Genomic DNA, 20,973 nt, shown 5'->3' with positions numbered 1-20,973 from the left:
ATTGAAGACATGAACACTCTGGAGATTCCAACATCAGACTTCAGGTTGATCTAAAGTCAAATATCGTCCAATCTATCATAACAAGACTAGTCCCTCTCAAACATAAATATGGAAAGATGTATATCCATGTGCCTATCCGAACCGTGAAAATCAAGCCATGAAAGCTCTTCTTCAATGGGTCCAAAATTGAAACTTCTACTAGTCTTAGAAGACCCACAGGGGGTCAAATATGCTTATTCATTTCATTTGGATTTTGAAAGCACTAATAATCGAGTTGAATATGAGGCCTTAATTATTGGGTTGGAAATGTTGTTGGAACTCAATGTCCAATATTTGGCAATCTTTGAGGATTCACAGCTTGTGCTGAGGCAGTTGACTAATGAATATAAATGCAAAGATCTAGATTTGGCAGCCTATCATGTGGCAGCTAAAAATTTATGCTTTGAATTTACTGAAGTAACTGTTGAACACATGGCAAAAAACTTAGCGGCCAATGAGATGACTGAAGTTGCTTTTAGAATTCATATTAAAGACAATGAATCAGAAAGGATCATCAAGGTCTAGAAAAGAAGTTTACCCTCTGTGCGCACTAGAGGAATGCATATGGAGGTGAATACTGTTGATGTACATGATTGGAGAACGCCTCTAATCGAATACCTCACTAACCCTTCGCCAAGGGTTTCAAGAGGCAAGCTTTGAATTATGTAGTCATCAGTGGGGAACTCTTGAGAAGAACATCTTAAGGTGCCTTTACGAAGAAGATTCCATGCAGGTTATGGCGGAGATTCATGAAGGATCGTGTTGAGCTCATCAGTTAGGCAAGAAAATTAAATGGCTCTTGGCAAGATACGGTTACTTTTGGCCCCACAAGGAAAACGATTGTTTCAAGTATGCCAAAGGTTGTGAGAGTTGTTAGAGTTATTCATAATGAGCGTCGAGGTTGTTCCAACTAACCACGACAGTTTATTCATAAAGACCGCCGTATTAATTTCATATACCATGTTGGCCAAAATACTCTTTTGTCATGTAAAATTGTAAATAACCACAGTGGTTTATTCAAAATAAGCGATGTATTGACTCAAAATACCACATCAGCAAAATACACTTTTGTCGTGTAAAAGTGTAAATAACCACAGCGGTTTTGGAATACTAAAAGTCGTCTGACTTTATTATCAACCACGTTGGTTTGTATAGGTATTGCGTCGTATTAACAAACATACTAGGGCAGTTTTTATAAAAACCATCGTGTTATGAAATTTGTGATTCTATATAAACTTTTGTGTCACCTTATCTAAAATTTTACGTTCTCTCGAACTGATAAAATATTTCACTATCCTCTCAGTTTTCCTTCCCAAAGCGGCGTGTTTGAATCTTGTCATTTTCCTCTCCTCCTCATCTTCATCTCCAATTCTCCAAAGGTTACGTCTGAAGCAAACTTTCTTTGCACGGCAAAGGTTTTTTCTCACTCTTTTTTTTTTTTGGGTCAAAATCATTTTACGTTTTTTTTTTGTCAAAATCATTTCAAGCCTTTTTTTGTCAAAATCATTTCTAAGTTTGATACCATGAAAGAAAGTGTCTGGAAATAAGACTCGGTTTTCAAAATAACGACGCCTTTCATTGTTTTGAATAATATCAATAGTCTCTCACTCTCACGACGTGTTAAGAGGACGGTTTTGTCTTGTTTACGTCGTTTTAATTTTCACACCACGACGGTAATTAACTTCATCGTGCATCGTGGTGTGGTAATTAAAACGACGTAGACAAGACAAAACCATCATCTTATTAAGAGTAAAATACAAAAACAATCGTGTGAAAGGGAGATCTGACCTTTTTTTTTTTCTTCTTCTGCTTTTACTCTTGATAAGACGACTATTTTTCCTTGTTTTATTTATCATACCACGACGGTGGTTAAATACCATCATGCTAAAGGAAATGGCACAATAGTAATTGTTATCTAGCGACGTGTGCAGTATAATATTACGTCGTGTTTTTCAAATAACCGTCGTTTTTTCCCTTAGTGTTATATTTCTCTTTAAACATGGTTTCTAAATCTCAAAGTAAGGAGGCTCAAGTTTCAAAAGCTCAAAGTAAGGAGCTTGCAGTTTCAAAGGCTCAAATGAATGAAGACAAAGCAATTCGTGGTGTCAACACAATAAGCCAAGAAAGACCCTAATAGCTCAACGACATTTGATGAAGAGCGAAAGTCAACTCGTGGTATCAACACAATAAGCCGTGTTGTGAAGAGGAAGAGGAAAATCCAAAAGATTAAACCCGTAGTTGAGTACAATAAAAGGGGCAAACCACATGGCAAGGCTGTTGTTGAGATGCAATCGTATATTGGTCTTTTGGCATACAACAAAGTCTCTTATGTGGACAAGAAATGGACTGAATTGCTCAAGGATGTAAAGGAGTAGATTTGGGAAGCTGTTCAGATATCTTATGTTGTTGGGCAAGGGCACAAGAAGATAGTGTTATCGTCTGCCGCAGAAAAATGGTAGGTTTTCAAGTCTTCCTTAACGAGACACTTTATTCTTCCATTCACAAATGACAAAGACAAGTAAAAAGAACCACCTTAGCTATATAAATTCCTAGAGAAATCGGATTGGGATGCCTTTGTAGCTTCAAGATTATCCCTATAATTTATGGCTATGTATACTGAATAGTCACAGAGAAAGGAAAAAATGTGAGTACAACCATAGGTTGTCTCAAAAAGGGTGTGTTGGTTTGGAGGACAAATTGGAAGAAAGTCTGAATTATTGGATTGAACAGGACATCATTAAAGTGCTCGATGTCAACTCTAATGCGTTGATGAATTTCAAGATTGAATGTGGAAAGCTGCAAGAAGATATTGAGACGCTACAAGATCAAGTGATGGATCTAGAGCTAGAAATTGGAAGCTAACACAAGATGAAAATCCAGAAGAAAATGGTATTGGCCAACCTCAAAGTATCATGAACATAAGCGACGTGGAAGACGAGTAAGGGGGAAAGCATCTACACTTCTGACCTTTGAAATTACCCCAACAGTTGAGAGGAAGAATAGGGTTCTCATAGAAATGGCAAGAGTCATGCTAAACAGTATGAACCTAGCCAAATATTTTTGGGCTGAAGCTGTCAATAAGACTTGGAATTAGAAATACACCTTATGAACTTTGGAAAGGTAAAAACCAAATGTGTTGTATTTCAGGGTATTTCGTATTACTTGCTACATCTTCAGAGATCGAGAACACTTGACAAAATTTGATTCAAAGTGTGACAAAGGAATATTTCTAGGGTTTATAGGGTATACAACTATTGAACCAAAAATCTGTGATATAGTCAATAAATTTCACTATTGATGATGTTGTTGTTCTAATAGAGATAGTCGAGGATGATGATGACTTACTTCCTGATGAGCAAGCCAATTGTCCTAAAGGTCTAGACCAAGTGGTTGACTTGTCTACCTATGGAAATCCATTTGAAGTCACTATCACATCTGGTGGCTCTCCTTCTAAATCACCAGCTCAAGTGGAACACCAGCAAGCCACTAATACTCATTCCACTCAAATTGAGAGTGTCATTATTGGTCCTTTTGACCAAGGTGTTAGAACTAGACATCAAATTGCAAAAGAAATCAGTCATGTGTATTATGTTTCAAATGAAGCTCCAAAAAATGTGAAGGAGGGCTTGAATTTTGAGGAGCTTCTTGCTATGCAAGAAGAACTCAATCAGTTTGTTTAAAAGGAGTCTGGTATCTTGTTCCTAGGCCTATGAATACAAATATCTTTAGAACGAAGTGGATCTTTAAAAACAAAACTGATGAACTTGGTAATGTAATTAGGAACAAGGCTAGACTTGAAGCTCAGGGATACACCCAGATGGAGGGTGTTGATTTTGATGAAACCTTTGCCCCTGTTGCAAGGTTGGAGTCTATTAGATTTCTTCTTCTTATTGCTTGTCATTTAAATTTCAAATTGTTTCAAATGGATGTTAAAATAGCTTTTTTGAATGGAACCTTGAATGAAGAGGTCTATGTTGAACAACCTAAGGGTTTTGAGATCCTCATCATCCAAATGATGTGTTTAGGCTAAAAAGGCTCTTTATGGGAAACAAGCACCTAGAGCTTGGTATGAGAGATTATCATTTCATTTGCTAGGAAATGGCTATGTTAGAGGCTCTGTGGATAAAACACTATTTGTGAAAAAGTTAAAAATAAAAAGATGTTGTGATTGTTCAAGTCAACGTGGATGATATCATAGTTGGATCTACCTCTGAGTCTTATGTTCAAGAGTTCATCCATGTCATGACTAGTGAATTTGAAATAAGTCTTATTGGTGAACTTAATAAATTTCTTGGGTTACAAATCAAACAAGGGCAAGATGGGCGTCCAAATATGCCAAGAACTTAGTCAGGAAATTTGGTATGGAGTCGGCAAAAACTTCCATGACTCTAATGAGCACCTGTACTAAATTGCATAAAGACTTATGTGGGAAGTCAGTAGATCAAACTATTTATAGAAATATGATTGGTAGTCTTCTTTATCTTACTGCAAGCAGACCAGACATTGCTTTTAGTGTGGGAGTAGATGCTTGGTTCCAAAGTGATCCAAAAGAATCTCATCTCATTGGTGTAAAGAGAATAATCAAGTATGTACGTGGTACCATTGATTTTGGTCTGTGGTATACTTATGATACTAATTATGATTTAGTTGGTTTTAGTGATGCTAATTGGGCTGGATGTAGTGATGATAGGAAGAGTACATCTGGGGGAGCCTTCTATATCAAGAACAATCTTGTTGCTTGGCACATCAAGAAACAAAATTATGTGTCCATGTCCACTGCTGAGGGAGAATATGTAGTAGCTGGAAGTTGTTGCACTCAACTTCTCTTGATGAAACAAATGTTGTTTGACTATGATTTTTGTCTGTCTACATTTATGTCTACTGTGACAACATAAGTGCCATTGATATCTCATAAAATCTTGTCCAACACTCAAGAATTAAGCACATAGATATAAGGCATCACTTCATTCGAGATCTTGTGGAAAACAACATTTTGATTTTGAAATTTTTTCCCTCTGAAAAACAACTTGCTGACATACTAACAAAGGCTCTAGACTTTCAAAAATTTGTTGACTTGAGAAAGTCAATTGGTTTTTTGCTCAATTGATTGAATTGTTTTAGTCCATCTACGCCTTTAGCACATTATTGTTTGTTCTTATTAAATAAGTGTTTCAGTCGATTGGCTACTAACTCAGAAGAATCTGATGTTTTGTAAAATTGGATTGATTTAATCTCTTAGTTGCATGCTCTACAATTCATTTCTCTCGTCCTTGACTAGGAATCAGTTGAATGATGCACTACATTCTTCTCTTGAAAAACATATCTTCTATGTCCTCTACAAACTGTCTGAAATTCAGTTAAGATAATTGACCATCTCTCTTACTGGTTTCAATCAAATAAAAACAAAAACAAAAACAATACAAAAACACAAAAGAATTATTATACTATATTTTGTGTAAAGTGTGACAAATATAGTCACTGCTCTAGGAAGGTATAAGGTGATATATTTTGAGATGTTTAGAGCAAAGAGCTGCAAAATTGGGCCATTAAGCACTTAAGTTTGAGATGTCCAAGATTCTCTAAGAAGTTTTGTTCAAATGTCTTTTCCATGAATAATCTGATGTGTTGTCTAAGAATGCTTAATATATGTCTCTCGTAATAGCTCAATTTTTTGCATCATTTGCCTTTTCTCATATCTGATCTCCTTAATCTCATGTTGAGTGTGCTACTGAGTGCTTAAATTAATCATATTCTCCATCTCAGGTTTGAATGATGATGTGTTTAATCGGCTTACCCAAAATTGAGTCTTGGTTCGTTTTTGCGTATGTGCTGAAGTTCTTGGATTGCTGACACTATTCTTTTCAACTTCATTTTTTGTTCCATGTGATCTCTCATGCCTTCAGTGTTTTTAGTTAACAAGTTCACTTTTGATGGTTTCTTTTGTTCTCGATGCCTATGTCGCACATTATAACATGTGTCCATCCTCTTCACGTCTCTCTTGCTAGAGAGGATATTTAATCTTCACGATTTGCCTAAATTGTCATCTGTGCTGAGAATTTAGGTTTTAAACGTTGTTTTGTCTCAGTCTTAGGATCTATGATTCCCACCATATATGTGTCATCTAGGCTTCGTTCATCGACCAAAAAGGTATCTTCCTCATCGATGGACTCTGATCCTTTTGTCACTATTAGAGGCTCGTTTAAATTCACTTCTCCTAAAGCTTCTGAGTTTTTCTCCTTAGTGTCCAAGCAGTAATTTGTTCTAGAGCGCATGTATATTTTGGATGATCTTTACTTAAGTGACATGTCATGTGTTGATGCTCTGTTTACTCACTATCAATTGAATAAAATCAATTCAATCTCTTGTTGATTCCATGCTTCTGTGGTGCATGAATTTCACTCAAATCTCCCAAGCACCCTTGCACACACCAACAATTGCATCTTTGTTAGACATGTCATGGTGTTGGTTAAACCCCCTGTCATTGATAGGTTCCTATAGGTTTTGCCATGCCCAAATGTTAATTTTGATGCATTTGCCTCTATTATCTCTAAATACACCATCTGTCGGTTTCGGTATGTAGCCTATGTGGATCATTTTTTGTCATTAACTGCCAAGAGGGTTCCTTTGAAGTCTTACTTGAAGCCAATGTATAAGTATCTCTAGGATTTTGTTTGCCATAACATCTTTCCTACTGCAAACAACTCCAATCCCACTTTGTTTGGCTGTTAGTTAATGTTGTCTCTCATTAATAAGGATCCTATTCCTTTTGGTGAAATCATCTTTCATGCCATCTGCTCCAAAGCTCGTAGTCATGGCAAGGCTTATAAGGGCTCTTTGATATTCCATTCTCTCATCACCTCACTCGGTGAACACAATTCTGTTTCTGTTCTTGGTGTTGATATATGGAATGATGCCCCTTTTCCTTACTCTCATTCCTCTAACTCCTTGAGTGACAAATTGTCATCTCACTCATTGATCTACAGAAGAAAATTCATCATTATGAGCACAATATTCAGTATTTGAAGGGTTTTCTTCATGATGATCCTACAATGGATACTGCTATACCAATTTCAGATAATTCTGACTCTCATTCTGAAGCTTCTGATGGTTCTGAGGAGTTCTAATGAGTTATTTGGTCATTAGGTTGCGCTGCTTGGATTTATGTTTTGTTATGGGGGAGTGATTTATGTTTTGTCATGGGGGAGTGATTTATGTTTTCTCATGGGGGAGTGATTTATGTTTTCTTATGGGGCAGTGATTTATGTTTGTATGGGGGAGTGTTCTCTGTTTTTGTATGGTGGAGTATTCTCTTTTGCATGTTATAGATTGTACTTAAACTCTTCTGAATATTTTGATTCTCTCCTTATATTATATGATGCACTTTCTATATGCCCTATTTTTTTTTTCTCAACCCAACCTGTTTCATAATCTATGAACTATTTGCACTTCATATTTGTTGAGATTGTGCTTGTCTTGCAGATACCTTTTGATGTCATGTCTCAATGTTTGGGTTGTGTGCTGAGAGTGTGAGTTAAAGTTTTTTTTACTCAAGGAAAGCCAAAAAGGGGGAGTTTGTAAGGTTGTAATTAATCAATTGGTTTTTAGCTTTCCTTGCCATGTGTATAATTTCTTGTAATAAGCTTGCTCAAAAGGATTTAGATTAGTTTAAGGTTGATGGCTTATAGTGGACCTCACAGACAGATTGTCACATTGGTTTCTCTGCAGTAATGGAATTTTTCAATAAATGTAAAATCATGCATTGTATTGCATCTTTGGTTGCTAGTTCACCTAGATGACCTGTCATCATGATGGTACAATTTTACCGTTTCTGTCAGTTTTTGCTCCTCTGTCTAGAAAATTCTTTTTGTCTTATTTGATTGCCAATATATTGCTAACAACTGTAGTTTTTATTCTAGGGCAGCCTTGTACTCTCCTTGCTATAAGGAGGCAAATTTTTAAGGTGAAGTCACTTCATAAAAAATACCTTGCACTTTTGGAAAGTTTGAAGGCTCAATATTTTCTCTGTGCTTTTCTCTGTGCTTTTCTTTGTGAAGGCCGTGAGATTGCATTTATGAGATTTTAGAAAAAATCTGCTTGTGATTATTATATCTGCATCTAGTTGTCCTAAATCATATATATCATTCTAGATCTAGAGTTCAGATTTTAAGATTGATTTTCTCCAAGAACGATTTCTTGAGAAAATTGATCCTTTCTTAAATCAACATTTCATCACTGCATTTGTTTGAGTAGTGCTATGCTACTGGTGCCATGAGATGATTGAGCTGAATGATGAAGCTGCCATTGTCATGATAGACTAGTTGCAAGCAACGTTGCTGAGAAAAGAAGAGAGCTTGAAGAGGTATATGTCACGACTCGATTCGAAAATAAGGAATATTTCTGAATCAGGGTGTGAGTCATACCATAATTCAGGAATATTCCTTCTTTTCGAATCGGGTCGTGATAGTAAGGCTGCTCCTTTATAGAACTAAGAAACTTGAGTTGTATATGTTGACTTCTATAACTATTTCTTCTTGTTAGTGGATTGCCTGGTTAGGGTGATGACCCCCAATTTTTCTCAGTGGTGGGTTTTTGGGTAAACATTTATGCTGTGTTGTCCTTGCTGTTATGATTAGTCATACTATACCTGTTGTTGCTGAAATGCTAATGAACAATTGTCACACACCTATCACTCTAGTTGTTGCTAGCACAGGGGATGCTTAGATAGACAGGTCCTTCTGAGTGCCTAGGTTGTCACGTAGTCCTTTTCTAGATTTGTAGGGATATAAGATTTGTGATTGAATGTGTATGTTTGGTTGTTCTGCATTCTTAGGTCTGTGACTTGGGATTGGCTAGTCACACATTGGTTAGGAATACTTTGTTGTTTGATTCCTGCGGGTCTGATCTGTCCATTGGAGATTTAGTTTACCGTTTTCACCTAAATATCAATTACATGTATAAACTTAAAATTGATGGTAATCAATCATTATGCATACAAGTTGTGTTAAGATATTATTGGTGGAAATGAATAAGTCACATATTCCCTTATGATATCATTAGTGGAAATGAATGAGTCACATATTCCCTTATGATATTATTGGTGGAAAAGAATGATTCATTTATTCCCTTAAGATTCTCTTATAAGTATCATCCTTCCTTGCTTTCAATCATTCATTCCAACTCTGTAGAATATAATTATGTAGTAGTGTTTTGTGTGTGTGTGTGTGTGTGTGTGTGTGTGTGTGTGTGTGTGTGTGTGAGAGAGAGAGAGAGAGAGAGAGAGAGAGAGAGAGAGAGAGAGAGAGAGAGAGAGAGAGAGAGAGAGAGAAAGAAGAAAAGGAAACAAGATGGAAAACGTGTGGGTTTTTCTTGCAAGATTTTATAATTATAATTATCATGGTGAGTGGGTTATGTAATGCGTTCTAAAAGTTCTTATTTTGTGATAAATGTGAAAATTATGGATTATCATGTACTTATTCTATTTACAAATCTCTCTCTATTTTCAAGTCAGGTATATTTAATTTGTGCAATATTTCACACAATATATATATATTTTTTTTTTTGATTTTTTTTTTGAAGTACATACTATTCAAGGAACATGAGAACTTCAATGATGGGGAATTCGAATGATAAATGTACCAGACAGGGACATAGGGGCAGTGGGACTGACAAGGGTCACGTGCTAAGTATAATTTGTGAAGGATAACCAAGATATGAAGTAATGATGTGATATGATTTGGATTGTGTATCTTTTTATAATATTTTCTAGAGTGGGTAATGGCATTGCTTGACTCGCATATTACATAATCTACTCACTAAGCGGTGGTTTGCTCATTCCTCACCTATTTTGTTTTTCAAATCAATTAGTGGGCAAGACAAAGACTAAATTGGAGAAGTTGGATTAGTTGAGAGTGATAAATTTTATTTATATCTTGTACACTTGTAAGACTATTATTATTTTTATAAGGAAATTTTCAATCTTTTTATTTTATTATATTCAATTCACATATCCTGATTCAGGAATATTCTTTATTTCCGGATCAAGGCATGACAAAAGGTTATCAGAGCCCAAGGATTAGATACCCCCGGAGAAGAAATGTGATTTAGTGTTAGTAAATTTTGAGGATAAATTATTTTTTAAGGAGGATAGACTGTGAAGACCTTAAAAAAAAAAAGACACTATAAATTATTAATTTAAAGAAATATTCATTATTTAATATTTATTTTGAAGATCTATATCTATTAAATATTAGGTCTAGGGTGGAAATATTACCTTAGTTGGAGGTGGCACCATTTTTGTAGCCTCCACGTGTACAAACTTAAAATTGATGGTAATTAATCATTATGGCATAAAATTGGTGGAAATGAATGAGTCACATATTTTCTTATGATATCATTGGTGAAAAGGAATGAGTCATTTATTTCTTTAACATTCTAATATGCTTGTTACTTCCATAACCACTCCTATAAGTATCATCCTTCATTGCATTCAATTATTCATTCCAACTCTTTAGAATATAATTATGTAGTAGTGTTTTGAGAGAGAGAGAGAGAGAGAGAAGAAGAAGAAGAAGAAGAAGAAGAAGAAGAAGAAGAAGAAGAAGAAGAAGAAGAAGAAGAAGAAGAAGAAGAAGAAGATGCTTTTACAAGAATTTTTTTATTTTATTTTTAACAATGAACCAATGAATCCATGAAAAATGTTTAGTACGGAAAATTCTGTATTGTTTTTATGCATTTGTCTCCTTACCAGGGCTTGACATGCCTCGAATCCTCTTGAAAGAGAGCGGTGCCTTCAGGAAGGTGGACACAGGTGGTGCATGGTTGTCGTCAGTTCGTGCCATAAGGTGTTGGGTCAAGTCCCGCAACGAGGGCAACCCTCGTTTTTAGTTGCCATCGTTGAGTTTAGAACCATGAGCAGACTGCCGGTGATAAGCCGAAGGAAGGTGAGGATGACGTCAAGTCATCATGAAGAAGAAACAAGATAGAGAATGTGTGAGTTTGCCTTGCAAGATTTTTTTAATTATAATTATCATGGTGAGTGAGTTATGTAATGTGTTCTAAAAGTTCTTATTTTGTGATAAATGTGAAAATAATGGATTATCATGGATTTATTCTATTTACAAATCTCTCTCTATTTTCATGTCAAACATGTCTAATTTGTGCAATATTTCACACAATATATATTTTTTTGGAGTTTTTGTGAATTACATACTATTCATGGAAAGAGAACTTTAGTGACGGGGTATCGAAGGATAAATGTAACAGAGGGGGACACATGGTACTGAGGCCAATATAGGTCACGTGCTGGGTACAATTTTTGAAGGATAACCAAGATATGATGTAATGATGTGATATGATTTGCATTGTGCATCTTTTTAGTATATTTTCTAGAGTGTGTAAAATGATATCTTGTACACTTGTAAGATTATTATTTTTTTTATAAGGGAAATGTATTTTAACCAATTTTTCGTTCAATTTACACACCCTGATTCGACAATTATTCTTATTTTTCGATTGGGCCATGACAGTCTATGATGTACAACACTTGAGCCTCAACTTGATTAAAATTATATGTTGCATCTTTGTCTTGGGCCCATTTGTTCTACTTGTTGGGATGTGCTGCTTTGCTTGGGCTTTCTAACTTTTATAATGCTTCCTACTCCCAATGAATAGTCACTTTGGAAAAAAAATAAAATTGTTTTGGTATATCTACAAGTTCTTAAAAAAAAGTTTGTAGCAAAGGATCCACTAGTGGTTTGGAGTATTTACTCTCTCATGTAAGGTCCTGGGTTCGAGTCCTATCATCTATGTTGTATGTGTGAGTTTAATATATTATCGCTCATTTCAATAGGAAAGGTCCTCCAAAAAAAAAAAAAATTTTTTGTTTGTAATTTATAGAAGCTATTAGGTTCATGCATGCCATTCGGTTCAAAACGGAGTAATTGGAGTCGTACTCTTTACCTAAAAGGAAAGACAAAAAAAAAAAAAAAACCAAAAGTGCCCAACTGCTTTAACACCGATACCTTTTAAGTAAATTTATGTTTTAGTCACAAAAAAACTTTTACTTTTGAAAAAAACCAAAACGTTTTCAAAAAAGACAAAAAAACTTCTCAACTTTCAAACCAAAGACATACAAATATAAATCATTCATTAGGAAATTCAAAAATAAATAAGGGTAATGTTGTCCATTTTAACTTCTTTTAAAAAATTTCTCTCTTCTTTGATCTTTTCCAAAATCTCCCTAAATTTTAGGAGAGAAACGTAGCAACGTGAAAGCTCACCACGTGACGATACATGACAGAGATCACGTTTTAAAAAATCTTGAAAACTCAAAAAGTGGCATATAGGTATAAGTCAAATGTTAATTTATTACAATGGATATCCAAATGCCACGTGTAACGATACGGTTGCCGATCCTTTTTCGTACTTGAAGTGCGTGGGGCCCACCCATAGTCACAGCACACGTCCACCGACGATTGGCGTCAATAACGGCGTTATTCCATTCGCATCGTATCTGCGAGAAATGGAAAGCCTTTGTTTTGTCCGTTTGTTTCTCCGCTGTGGTCGATTCTTATTCTTGCCAAAAGTCCAACTCACGATATGTCACCGTATCTAACGTGGCTTTCTCCCCACCCCTTTTTCTCTTACCAACCTCTTAATATTATTTTATTTCTCTATCAATTCACGTGACAGATTTCAACCCAATAAATTTCTTGTGACTACGATTAAGAGAACATGCCAGCAAATTGGAACAAATAATTTCGCAAGTTGGGCTAATTGACTTGACTTTTATTATTTTTTAATTATTTTTTTTAAATTGACTTAATTAGAAAGTTTTTTTTTTTGTTTTTTTATTTGTTGTATTGAAGGTAGATTCAAGAGTATCTATTTGGCATTGATGTTTTATGTATCAATCTTAAGAATTTTTTTTTTTTAATACAAGTCATCAATGGCGGATCCAGAAATTTTTATAGGACTAGGCTAAATAAATTTTTTTTAAAAAGGAAATATATTATAAACTTTTTTTCTCATGAAACAAAAATATAAATAAAATTTTATAAATCAAACAAAGTCACATTACAAGCAAATATAATACAAAAAAGTACAAAATATAAATAAATATCAAATCAAACACATTGTCCAAATTCAAAAAAATATGTTAGATTGCAAAAAAAAAAAAAAAAATTAAAGAGCTTACCTAGGGAAGTGGAACCCTTCTCTCTTTGAGTGTATCAAAATATTTGATTATTGAATCTGAATCAATATCTACATAAAGCTCTTTTTCAATGTAGACAATGAGGGAATCTGCGAGATACTCATTCTCCATTTTGTTGTGAAGTACAATCTTAACATGTTTCATAGCTAAAAATACTCGTTCTGTAGTCGCCGTAGAAACCGTAAGAGTTAACACTAAACGAAACGAATCAACCTATCAATCAAATAATATGCCTTTGCTATGTTTGTTTTAATTAATACTTGACATAGTTATGAAAGAGTAGAGATATTTTGAAAGATATCAAGATCATGTTGGTGCACTTAAAACTCAAAAAGTTCGAGCTAGCACCTCAATAAACGTAATTCTTAAACAGTGAAATCTTGAGGATAAATTTCTCTGCAAGCTTGCAAATATCATCAATCTTAATGATTTAAAACCATTGCTAGGGGAGCTATTTCCTCTAGGCTCTCAAGGTTCAAATCTGGCGTTTTTGGTGGCTAGAAGAATTCTTTTGATGTTTGCTCTCTGTGGGTGTAGTGCAATATCAGTACGATTAGAATAGGTCAAGTTGGTAGAGTATTAGCGTGAGTTCCACTTCTAATCAAATTTATATAGGTTTGGATTGATGTTTATTATTTTTTATATGCTTCAAGAGTGGGCTTATTTTAAATAAAGCTATTATTTACTTTACTCAAATTGGGCGATTATTAGTTTATTAGATTTATTTAATGTAGTGGGCTAATATTTGTTGGAGTAGAAATAAACTTAACTATATTTAATATTTACAAATCTTCCCCTAAACTGGAGCCCACTCCAGCCTAGTAATAGATCCGCCCTTGCAAGCCATAATAATTAATTCTCAATTAATCGAATTTACCGATAGAAAGATTCGACTTGAGTGCAAGAGAGGCAACATGACTAACTAACATACCCCTGCACCAATCTTAAGACGTTAGCTTTCTTCTTCTTCTATAGGATTGCCATTTAGATACTTACAAGGACAATAACATTTTACAATGACAATGGAAATATCGAGGTCACTCTTTACTATAACAAGAGCCATTACCATGTTTTACTATTGATAACCATAAATTATGAATTATTTAATAAAAACAAGAAATTCTATTGGAAATAATCGAAATTTTGGACATTATACGCTTATGTACAAACAAATAACGTACTAAAACACGAGAACAAAAATCTAATTGTTTTTTAATTTATTTTATCAATGTGATAAGAAGAGGGTTCAAATTTAGAAACTCTTCACAGAGAAATACCACTATAACAAGAAATACTTGATCAAATACTAGAAATTTGAATCCAACTAACTTATCATTGTCTCCTTCCAAAACACACAAGTGACAATGTTTATTTCTTAATATAAAAATTCATAAACAAATACTTCGATTCATTGTGAATCTCATTTATTTCAGATGATAAGGTAAGATTTTTCCGTGCCTACCAATGATGATTAAATTTGGAAACTTCTCTGCTAGGCTGTGTTATTGTTGTATATTATATTGCAAAGAACAGTCTTTGCCGTAAAAAAAAATGCAATTGACAAAAGCCAATGACAACATTTATTCCTTGATCTAAAACAACCAAGTGACAGTTAAAACCCTGAAAATATTGTGAAGGAAGTTTCCTGTAACTGCTAAAAAGCAAGCATAGGGAAAGAATGAGAAAGTCTGGGAACTGAATTTTATGGATAAAGTCATCAGACTCAGGACAGGGAAGACCCCACTGCCACCTTCCTCTATCTCTTTCTCTTAACTTCGTCTTCACTCTCCCTTTCATTCTCTCTCTCTCAAAGTAATTTCCCTCTTTCACAACTTACTGTTCCCTTTCAAACGCTTTCAAAAGAAGCAACTTCCCCATGACCACCATGTTATGCGCATCTCATTCTCATTCTCATTCTCATTCCCTTCATTTTCCATAGCCTTCATTGCACACTCTGTTTTTGCCCTTTTTCTTTTTTTTCCTTTTTAAGCTTGCTTAGCCATTGATGGAGTCCATTGGCAAATCAATGAAGCACCACAATCAAAGGAGCATCCGTCTTCAGAGGCTGAGATGCTCTGTTCAGAACTATGACTGGGGGAAGAGAGGCACAGACTCTCTGGTGGCTAGGCTATCTGCTCTCAATTCTTCCTCTGAAATTGACCCAGAAAAGCCTTATGCTGAAATTTGGATGGGAACCCATGAGTCTGGACCTTCTTTTTTGATTCAAAATGGGGATGAGAATAACGGGTTTTTGTCAATTGGGTCTGAGAGTTTGAGTCTCAAAGATTGGGTTCTGGAAAACCCAAAGGTGCTTGGTGAGAAGGTGGTTCAAAAATGGGGCTCTGACTTGCCTTTCTTGTTTAAGGTACTATTGTTTCTCAATATGAAAGATTCCATTTGTCATATTTATTCTAAAGTTTTTTGGGTTTTCAATGTTGGGGTTGTGGACACAGTGGAGATTTTTGTTTTGTGTTTTTAGGTGCTTTCTGTGGGAAAGGCATTGTCAATACAGGCACACCCAGATAAGGAATTGGCTAAGGTTTTGCATAAGTTTATGCCAAATCTTTACAAGGATGCCAATCACAAGCCTGAGATGGCCTTGGCTGTTACACATTTTGAGGCTCTTTGTGGTTTCATCAGTCTTGAGGTAAGACACTGCTGGTTTTCATGTTTTGTTCTTATATTGGAAATTTCAATTGATTTACTGTTCAATTTGTGTTATTTAATCTTGTAAATGATAAGAATCATAAGATAGTGTGTGACTGAGAACTGGGTTTGCTTTTGAATTGTTTGGTTGCTGAGTCTTTTTAAAACAGTCATTAGTTTTGACTGTTTACATGCTCCCTTTCTTGTTTTAATTTGGTCATTAAATAATTGGGTTGTAACCAAGTTTGGGGCCCAACTGAATCATTTGCCATTATTTGCAGAAAAATTGGTATGAAATAGGAATAACACTATTTTGCTATTTCTATTCAATTACATATTGTCACATGTAAAAATGATTACGCGTGACATAACGTGATTGACTGCGGATAGAAAAATAGTACTATCTCCGTCTGAGAACTATGGCAGAAGTTGATATAAGACCAAAAAAGTAAAAAAATTACTTTTAATAGTCATCATTGGTGGAAGTTGTTTTTTATTTGAACTTCAAACTACATTTAAAAATTGAGGTCAAGGCAGGTGTAGTGTTACTTTCTGTTATTCAGAGACTCTACCTAAGACACCTTTTTTCTTTCCTAAAGCTATAATATAAACAAATATTGCCTTCTCTGCAGAGATCTCCATGGCAATAACAGCTTACCTACTATGCCTTGCCAAATATCTGGATTGACCAACAGTGGAACATTGTGCCTTCATTAGTACTATTTAAATCATAATGACAAGTTTAATTATAAGTTTTTCGGTACTAATGGCAAGTAAGATCTTTCTGTATGTCAAATCTTATTAGTCCTCACTGTCATTTACTTGGATCTATTTGCTATTTTCTATCCAGGAGCTTAAAGTTGTGCTTGATAATGTTCCTGAGATTGAGGAACTGGTTGGTAGTGAAGATGCAAACAAAGTCTTTGACATTACTGATCGAGATGATGAGAATAAAGTAACGTCTGTTCTGCGTTCAATTTTCACCCACCTCATGTCAGCTAGCAAAGAGATGATAACTACAATAATCACTAAAATGAAAAATCGTTTACACATCGAAAGTCAGGTAATTTGATGATTTTCAAGGGCAAGATGATAACTGTCAAATTATGCTTTCAAGGGCAAGTTCTTTCTCAAAGCTCTTCGCCCGGAGGACGATCTGATTTTCAAAGTGCTTTGGCATGTTATAGGACTTTTATCGATGCATATAACATCTAAAAGCAAATGGACCTTTGCATTAATAGACATTTGACTGCATGTTTATGATCTATTAAATTTCTTATGTTAGATTGTATGGTTTTTTGTGTTTTTTATTTATTTTTAAATTTGGTAATTCAGATGGAAAACCTTGTTATGTTCATTCAGAATTGTCAATGACTACTTTCACTCTTTTGTCAGGGGAGACTCTTGACAGAAAAGGAACAGCTGGTGTTGCAGTTGGAAAGGCAATATCCAGCTGACGTGGGTGTTATATCTGCCTTCTTTTTGAACCATGTGAATCTTAAGCCTGGAGAAGCACTGTACATTGGAGCGAATGAACCTCATGCCTATATTTTCGGCGAGTGCATTGAGTGTATGGCAACCTCAGACAATGTAGTGAGGGCTGGCCTAACTCCTAAGCATATGGATGTCAACACCCTTTGTTCTATGCTCACATACAAGCAGGTAAAAATATTCAGCAGTCTTTCTTGACTGGATCTTCTACTTGTTTGGTGGAAATTTCACTGCATTTGATATGCACGTGGAGACTACTAAGATAAAACAGATTCTATTTCTATCAATGCACATTGCGAAAAAAATTCGAAATACAAAGCTACAGAAATGTAAATGGAGGATAGGTCAAATGAGTCACTGATTAGGCATAGTTTGGAACTTTGCATGATTCTTAATGAGGATTTGTTAAACATCACCATTTGATATCTCTTCTTTTGCAGGGCTATCCTAAAATCCTGCAAGGAGTTGCTTTAGGTCCTTATGTGACAAGGTACCTCCCGCCTTTCGATGAATTTGAGGTCGATTGCTGTCAGCTTCCCCAGGGAGAATCAGCAGAGTTCCCTGCAGTCCCAGGTCCTTCCATTTTTGTGGTGACTTTTGGGGAGGGAATCATATATTCAATTGATCTTAAAGGAGATGTAATTACAGAAGGAGATGTTCTCTTTGCACCTGCTAACACTCAGATTAGCATAACAAGTGCATCTCAGTTGCAGATATACAGAGCAGGAGTGAACAGCATGTTCTTTCAAGCCTCATAAATTTCATTACATTTGCTGCACATCTTGGCTTTAGTGCAAGCAATAATTTATTATTTTTTGCATTTTTTTCACAATAAATGTATTTCTGTTATTCTGTAATATTAGCGTTGCCATGTAAATGCATGTGCAATGAAATAAGTGAAAAAAAAAATATACGAATAAGAATTCATCAATATAAACTTTTTGTAAAATAAAAAAAAATCATTAAAATACAGTCCTCTTCTATTAAGGGATCCCTCAAATAAGGAAACTCGTTGAAGACCACCTCAAATTTTATTTAAACGATTCGAACCGTCTATTTTTCAAGTCTTCATTTATGAATCATCCTTTAAAAAAAATTAGACAAATTAGAAATTGTTTAGACATTTAATTGTGCTCAACAAAATCGATGAGCAAGATGCTTCAAGAAAACACTAAAATAACAATTGTTGATGCATGCTTTTCGCACCACCAATCAGAGTGCGTCAAAACCCGATCAACCCTTCCTCAAGGATGAACTTTTTGAGGTCGCATTTCTGTATGTTTTCTATTGCACTTAGGGCGCCCAAGCGTGGCAGACAACAGCTCCAATCCCCTGAAATGGAAACAAGGAGTGGTCACGGAAGAGGTGGTGGTGAGTCCACCAACCACTCTCTGATGCATAAGTCGGTCTTCTCCCTCAAAGGAGGTTAGAAAAAGCATTGAAACTTAAGTATGGACAAAGTTTAGATTACCCTTTTCAGGTGAAAAGTTCCTAATTTTGTATTGGGAAGATGGGACCTTTTTTGCATCCTTTTTCAATGTGGGGCTATTGAGTGTTTGGTGATGTGGCGTCCTCAGATTGGGTAGATGATGGGAGTCTAGCGGGTGTCCCTTCCTTTCTTGGGAACAATGCACATTAGTGGGATGCGATGTTGGCCTCGTGTCTGATGCTTTTGGTTCATATGTGCGAGCCTTTTGAGGTGAGATGCCTTCGATAGCATGCTAGGCCACAATTTTATAAATGTTGTTTGGGCCTGGGCAGCCTTTCTTTAACTTTTTTGGGACAAGGCGGCACGAGTCAAGGCTAGTTTTAGCCTACCAATCTCTCAGGTCTTGCCACTTCCTCATGTGGTCTGGGCCTGAGCTCCTTAGGCTCTTTTGGGCGTGCCTAATTGATATTTGGTACCAATAGAAGCCACCCAAGTCCTGAGCGATTCCTCTTGTCGAGGAGTTCTTTGGTGCTTGGCAAGGTTGGCATGTGCCTCTAAGAGCCTCCTCTGCTTTCCTCTCTCCCATTCTTCTTTTTCTTCACTTTTTTTTAGCCTTCCAAGTCCTTGGTCGAAAGGGAACTCCTGACTATAGGGGTTGCTTGAGCTCTTCACGCGAGTTTTTTGGTTGTAGCATGGTGGCAAAGGAAGACCTGGGCAAATACATGAAGGGTAAACGACTAAGCCAAAAATGGTCAAACGGAAGAAGTCGGAAACGTCGATGAAAAAAATAGTTGTAGGTGAGAGCTCGTTTCATGAGGAAATTAGACTCCAGTCATAATGGAAGGAAACAAACCTGATCTAAGATCAAGTCAAAGATTTGACGGACGAAGAGGTTGGTGAGGAAGATTTGGAGCATGCCAAGCTAGAGGAAGATGACTTTGCTCAGGAAACTAAGGCTAAGGAAAAGAACCCTTTGGTGTTAGACGAGATGAATGTCAACATGGTGGAGATTTTACCCTCAGAGTTTTTGACTTCATGAGAATAACATGGCCATCTTAAAGACGATGTTTATGAAGAAACCATCCCAAAGATCGTTATCGGTGATGATCAAAGGGCAAATTCAAAGAAGGAAACCCTAGAAATAGCGTTGAAAGAAATATTTCCTTGAGGTTCGCTGGACAAATATCACCACCTTAAACCTTTGTACATCACGGTGCATATAGAAGGACTGTTGATCTCCAATGTGTTCGTTGACTGTAGGGCCATGATAAACGTCCTTCCATACTCAGTAATGAAGAAATTAAATAAGACTAAGCAAGATGTTATCTTGTGTGGCATCACCATGAGTAGCTTTGTTGACGAAAAATCTAGCATGAAAGGAGTTTTGTCATTGGAGGTGACAGTGACCAACCTTTCGCACATGACAACCCTTTTTGTGGTTGAGTCTAGGGTAAACTACAATGTGTTACTCGGTTGCGATTGGATTTACAAAACATGTTGCATATCTTCGTTACTGTATCCATTTGTATTATTTTGAACGAAAACTTGGTTAGAGTACATCCAGCCAACGCAAGGCTATTTGAGACCTACGGTGTGCAAGCAAGAATCTATTACGATGACATTGGATGCATCACCTTGAAGAGGCACAAAGTCAATGGCCTCAGTAAAAAAATATCATGGAGCTAGGCCCGAGAACTTCCATGAAGACTCAGAGCAAGAGGTGCTAATCGACTTATTTAATATAAATGATAAGTGACACAGATATCAAAGGTCGGGGGGTAATGATGGTCGCAAACTTGATGGAGCGAATGCTGACCCATTGGACCGAGGAATCACTACAGCCGACCTCGGCGATAAATATGATAGAATTTTCGTAGGAGGCCGAAGATGGCTAAGTTTTAACCATCGACAACCATGATCCAGCCTCGGCCTAGATGAAAGATAGTTGTGTGAAAGTTTAGGACCCCTTAATGGAAATTATGTGGTGACCGATGCCTCTTTTTGTTAGCAAACTTTTATGTTATGAGTCGAGCACTCCATTTGTAGGTTTGCTTAATGTATATAAAGATTGCTTTGATTAGGATTATCATGAGATGCCAGGGTTACTAAGAGATTTGGCAGAACATAAGTTAAAAATCAAGGAAGGGTTTAAATT

The 20,973-nt window shown here is 35.9% G+C and overlaps 1 protein-coding gene across 1 annotated transcript; it reads left to right on the top strand.

Moving 5' to 3' along the window:
* On the top strand, window positions 15,050-18,362 carry LOC18783561 (mannose-6-phosphate isomerase 1). The gene is made up of 5 exons (XM_020561122.1): window positions 15,050-15,617; window positions 15,732-15,899; window positions 16,749-16,961; window positions 17,294-17,560; window positions 17,830-18,362. Exons 1-5 carry the CDS (start codon window positions 15,258-15,260, stop codon window positions 18,145-18,147), a joined length of 1,326 nt encoding a protein of 441 aa, XP_020416711.1. The 5' UTR covers window positions 15,050-15,257; the 3' UTR covers window positions 18,148-18,362.

Source organism: Prunus persica, chromosome G3 (assembly GCF_000346465.2).
Source record: "Prunus persica cultivar Lovell chromosome G3, Prunus_persica_NCBIv2, whole genome shotgun sequence".
Classification (NCBI taxonomy): domain Eukaryota; kingdom Viridiplantae; phylum Streptophyta; class Magnoliopsida; order Rosales; family Rosaceae; genus Prunus; species Prunus persica.
Note: the sequence above shows the minus strand (reverse complement) of the source record. Positions and strands in the feature narration are given on the sequence as shown.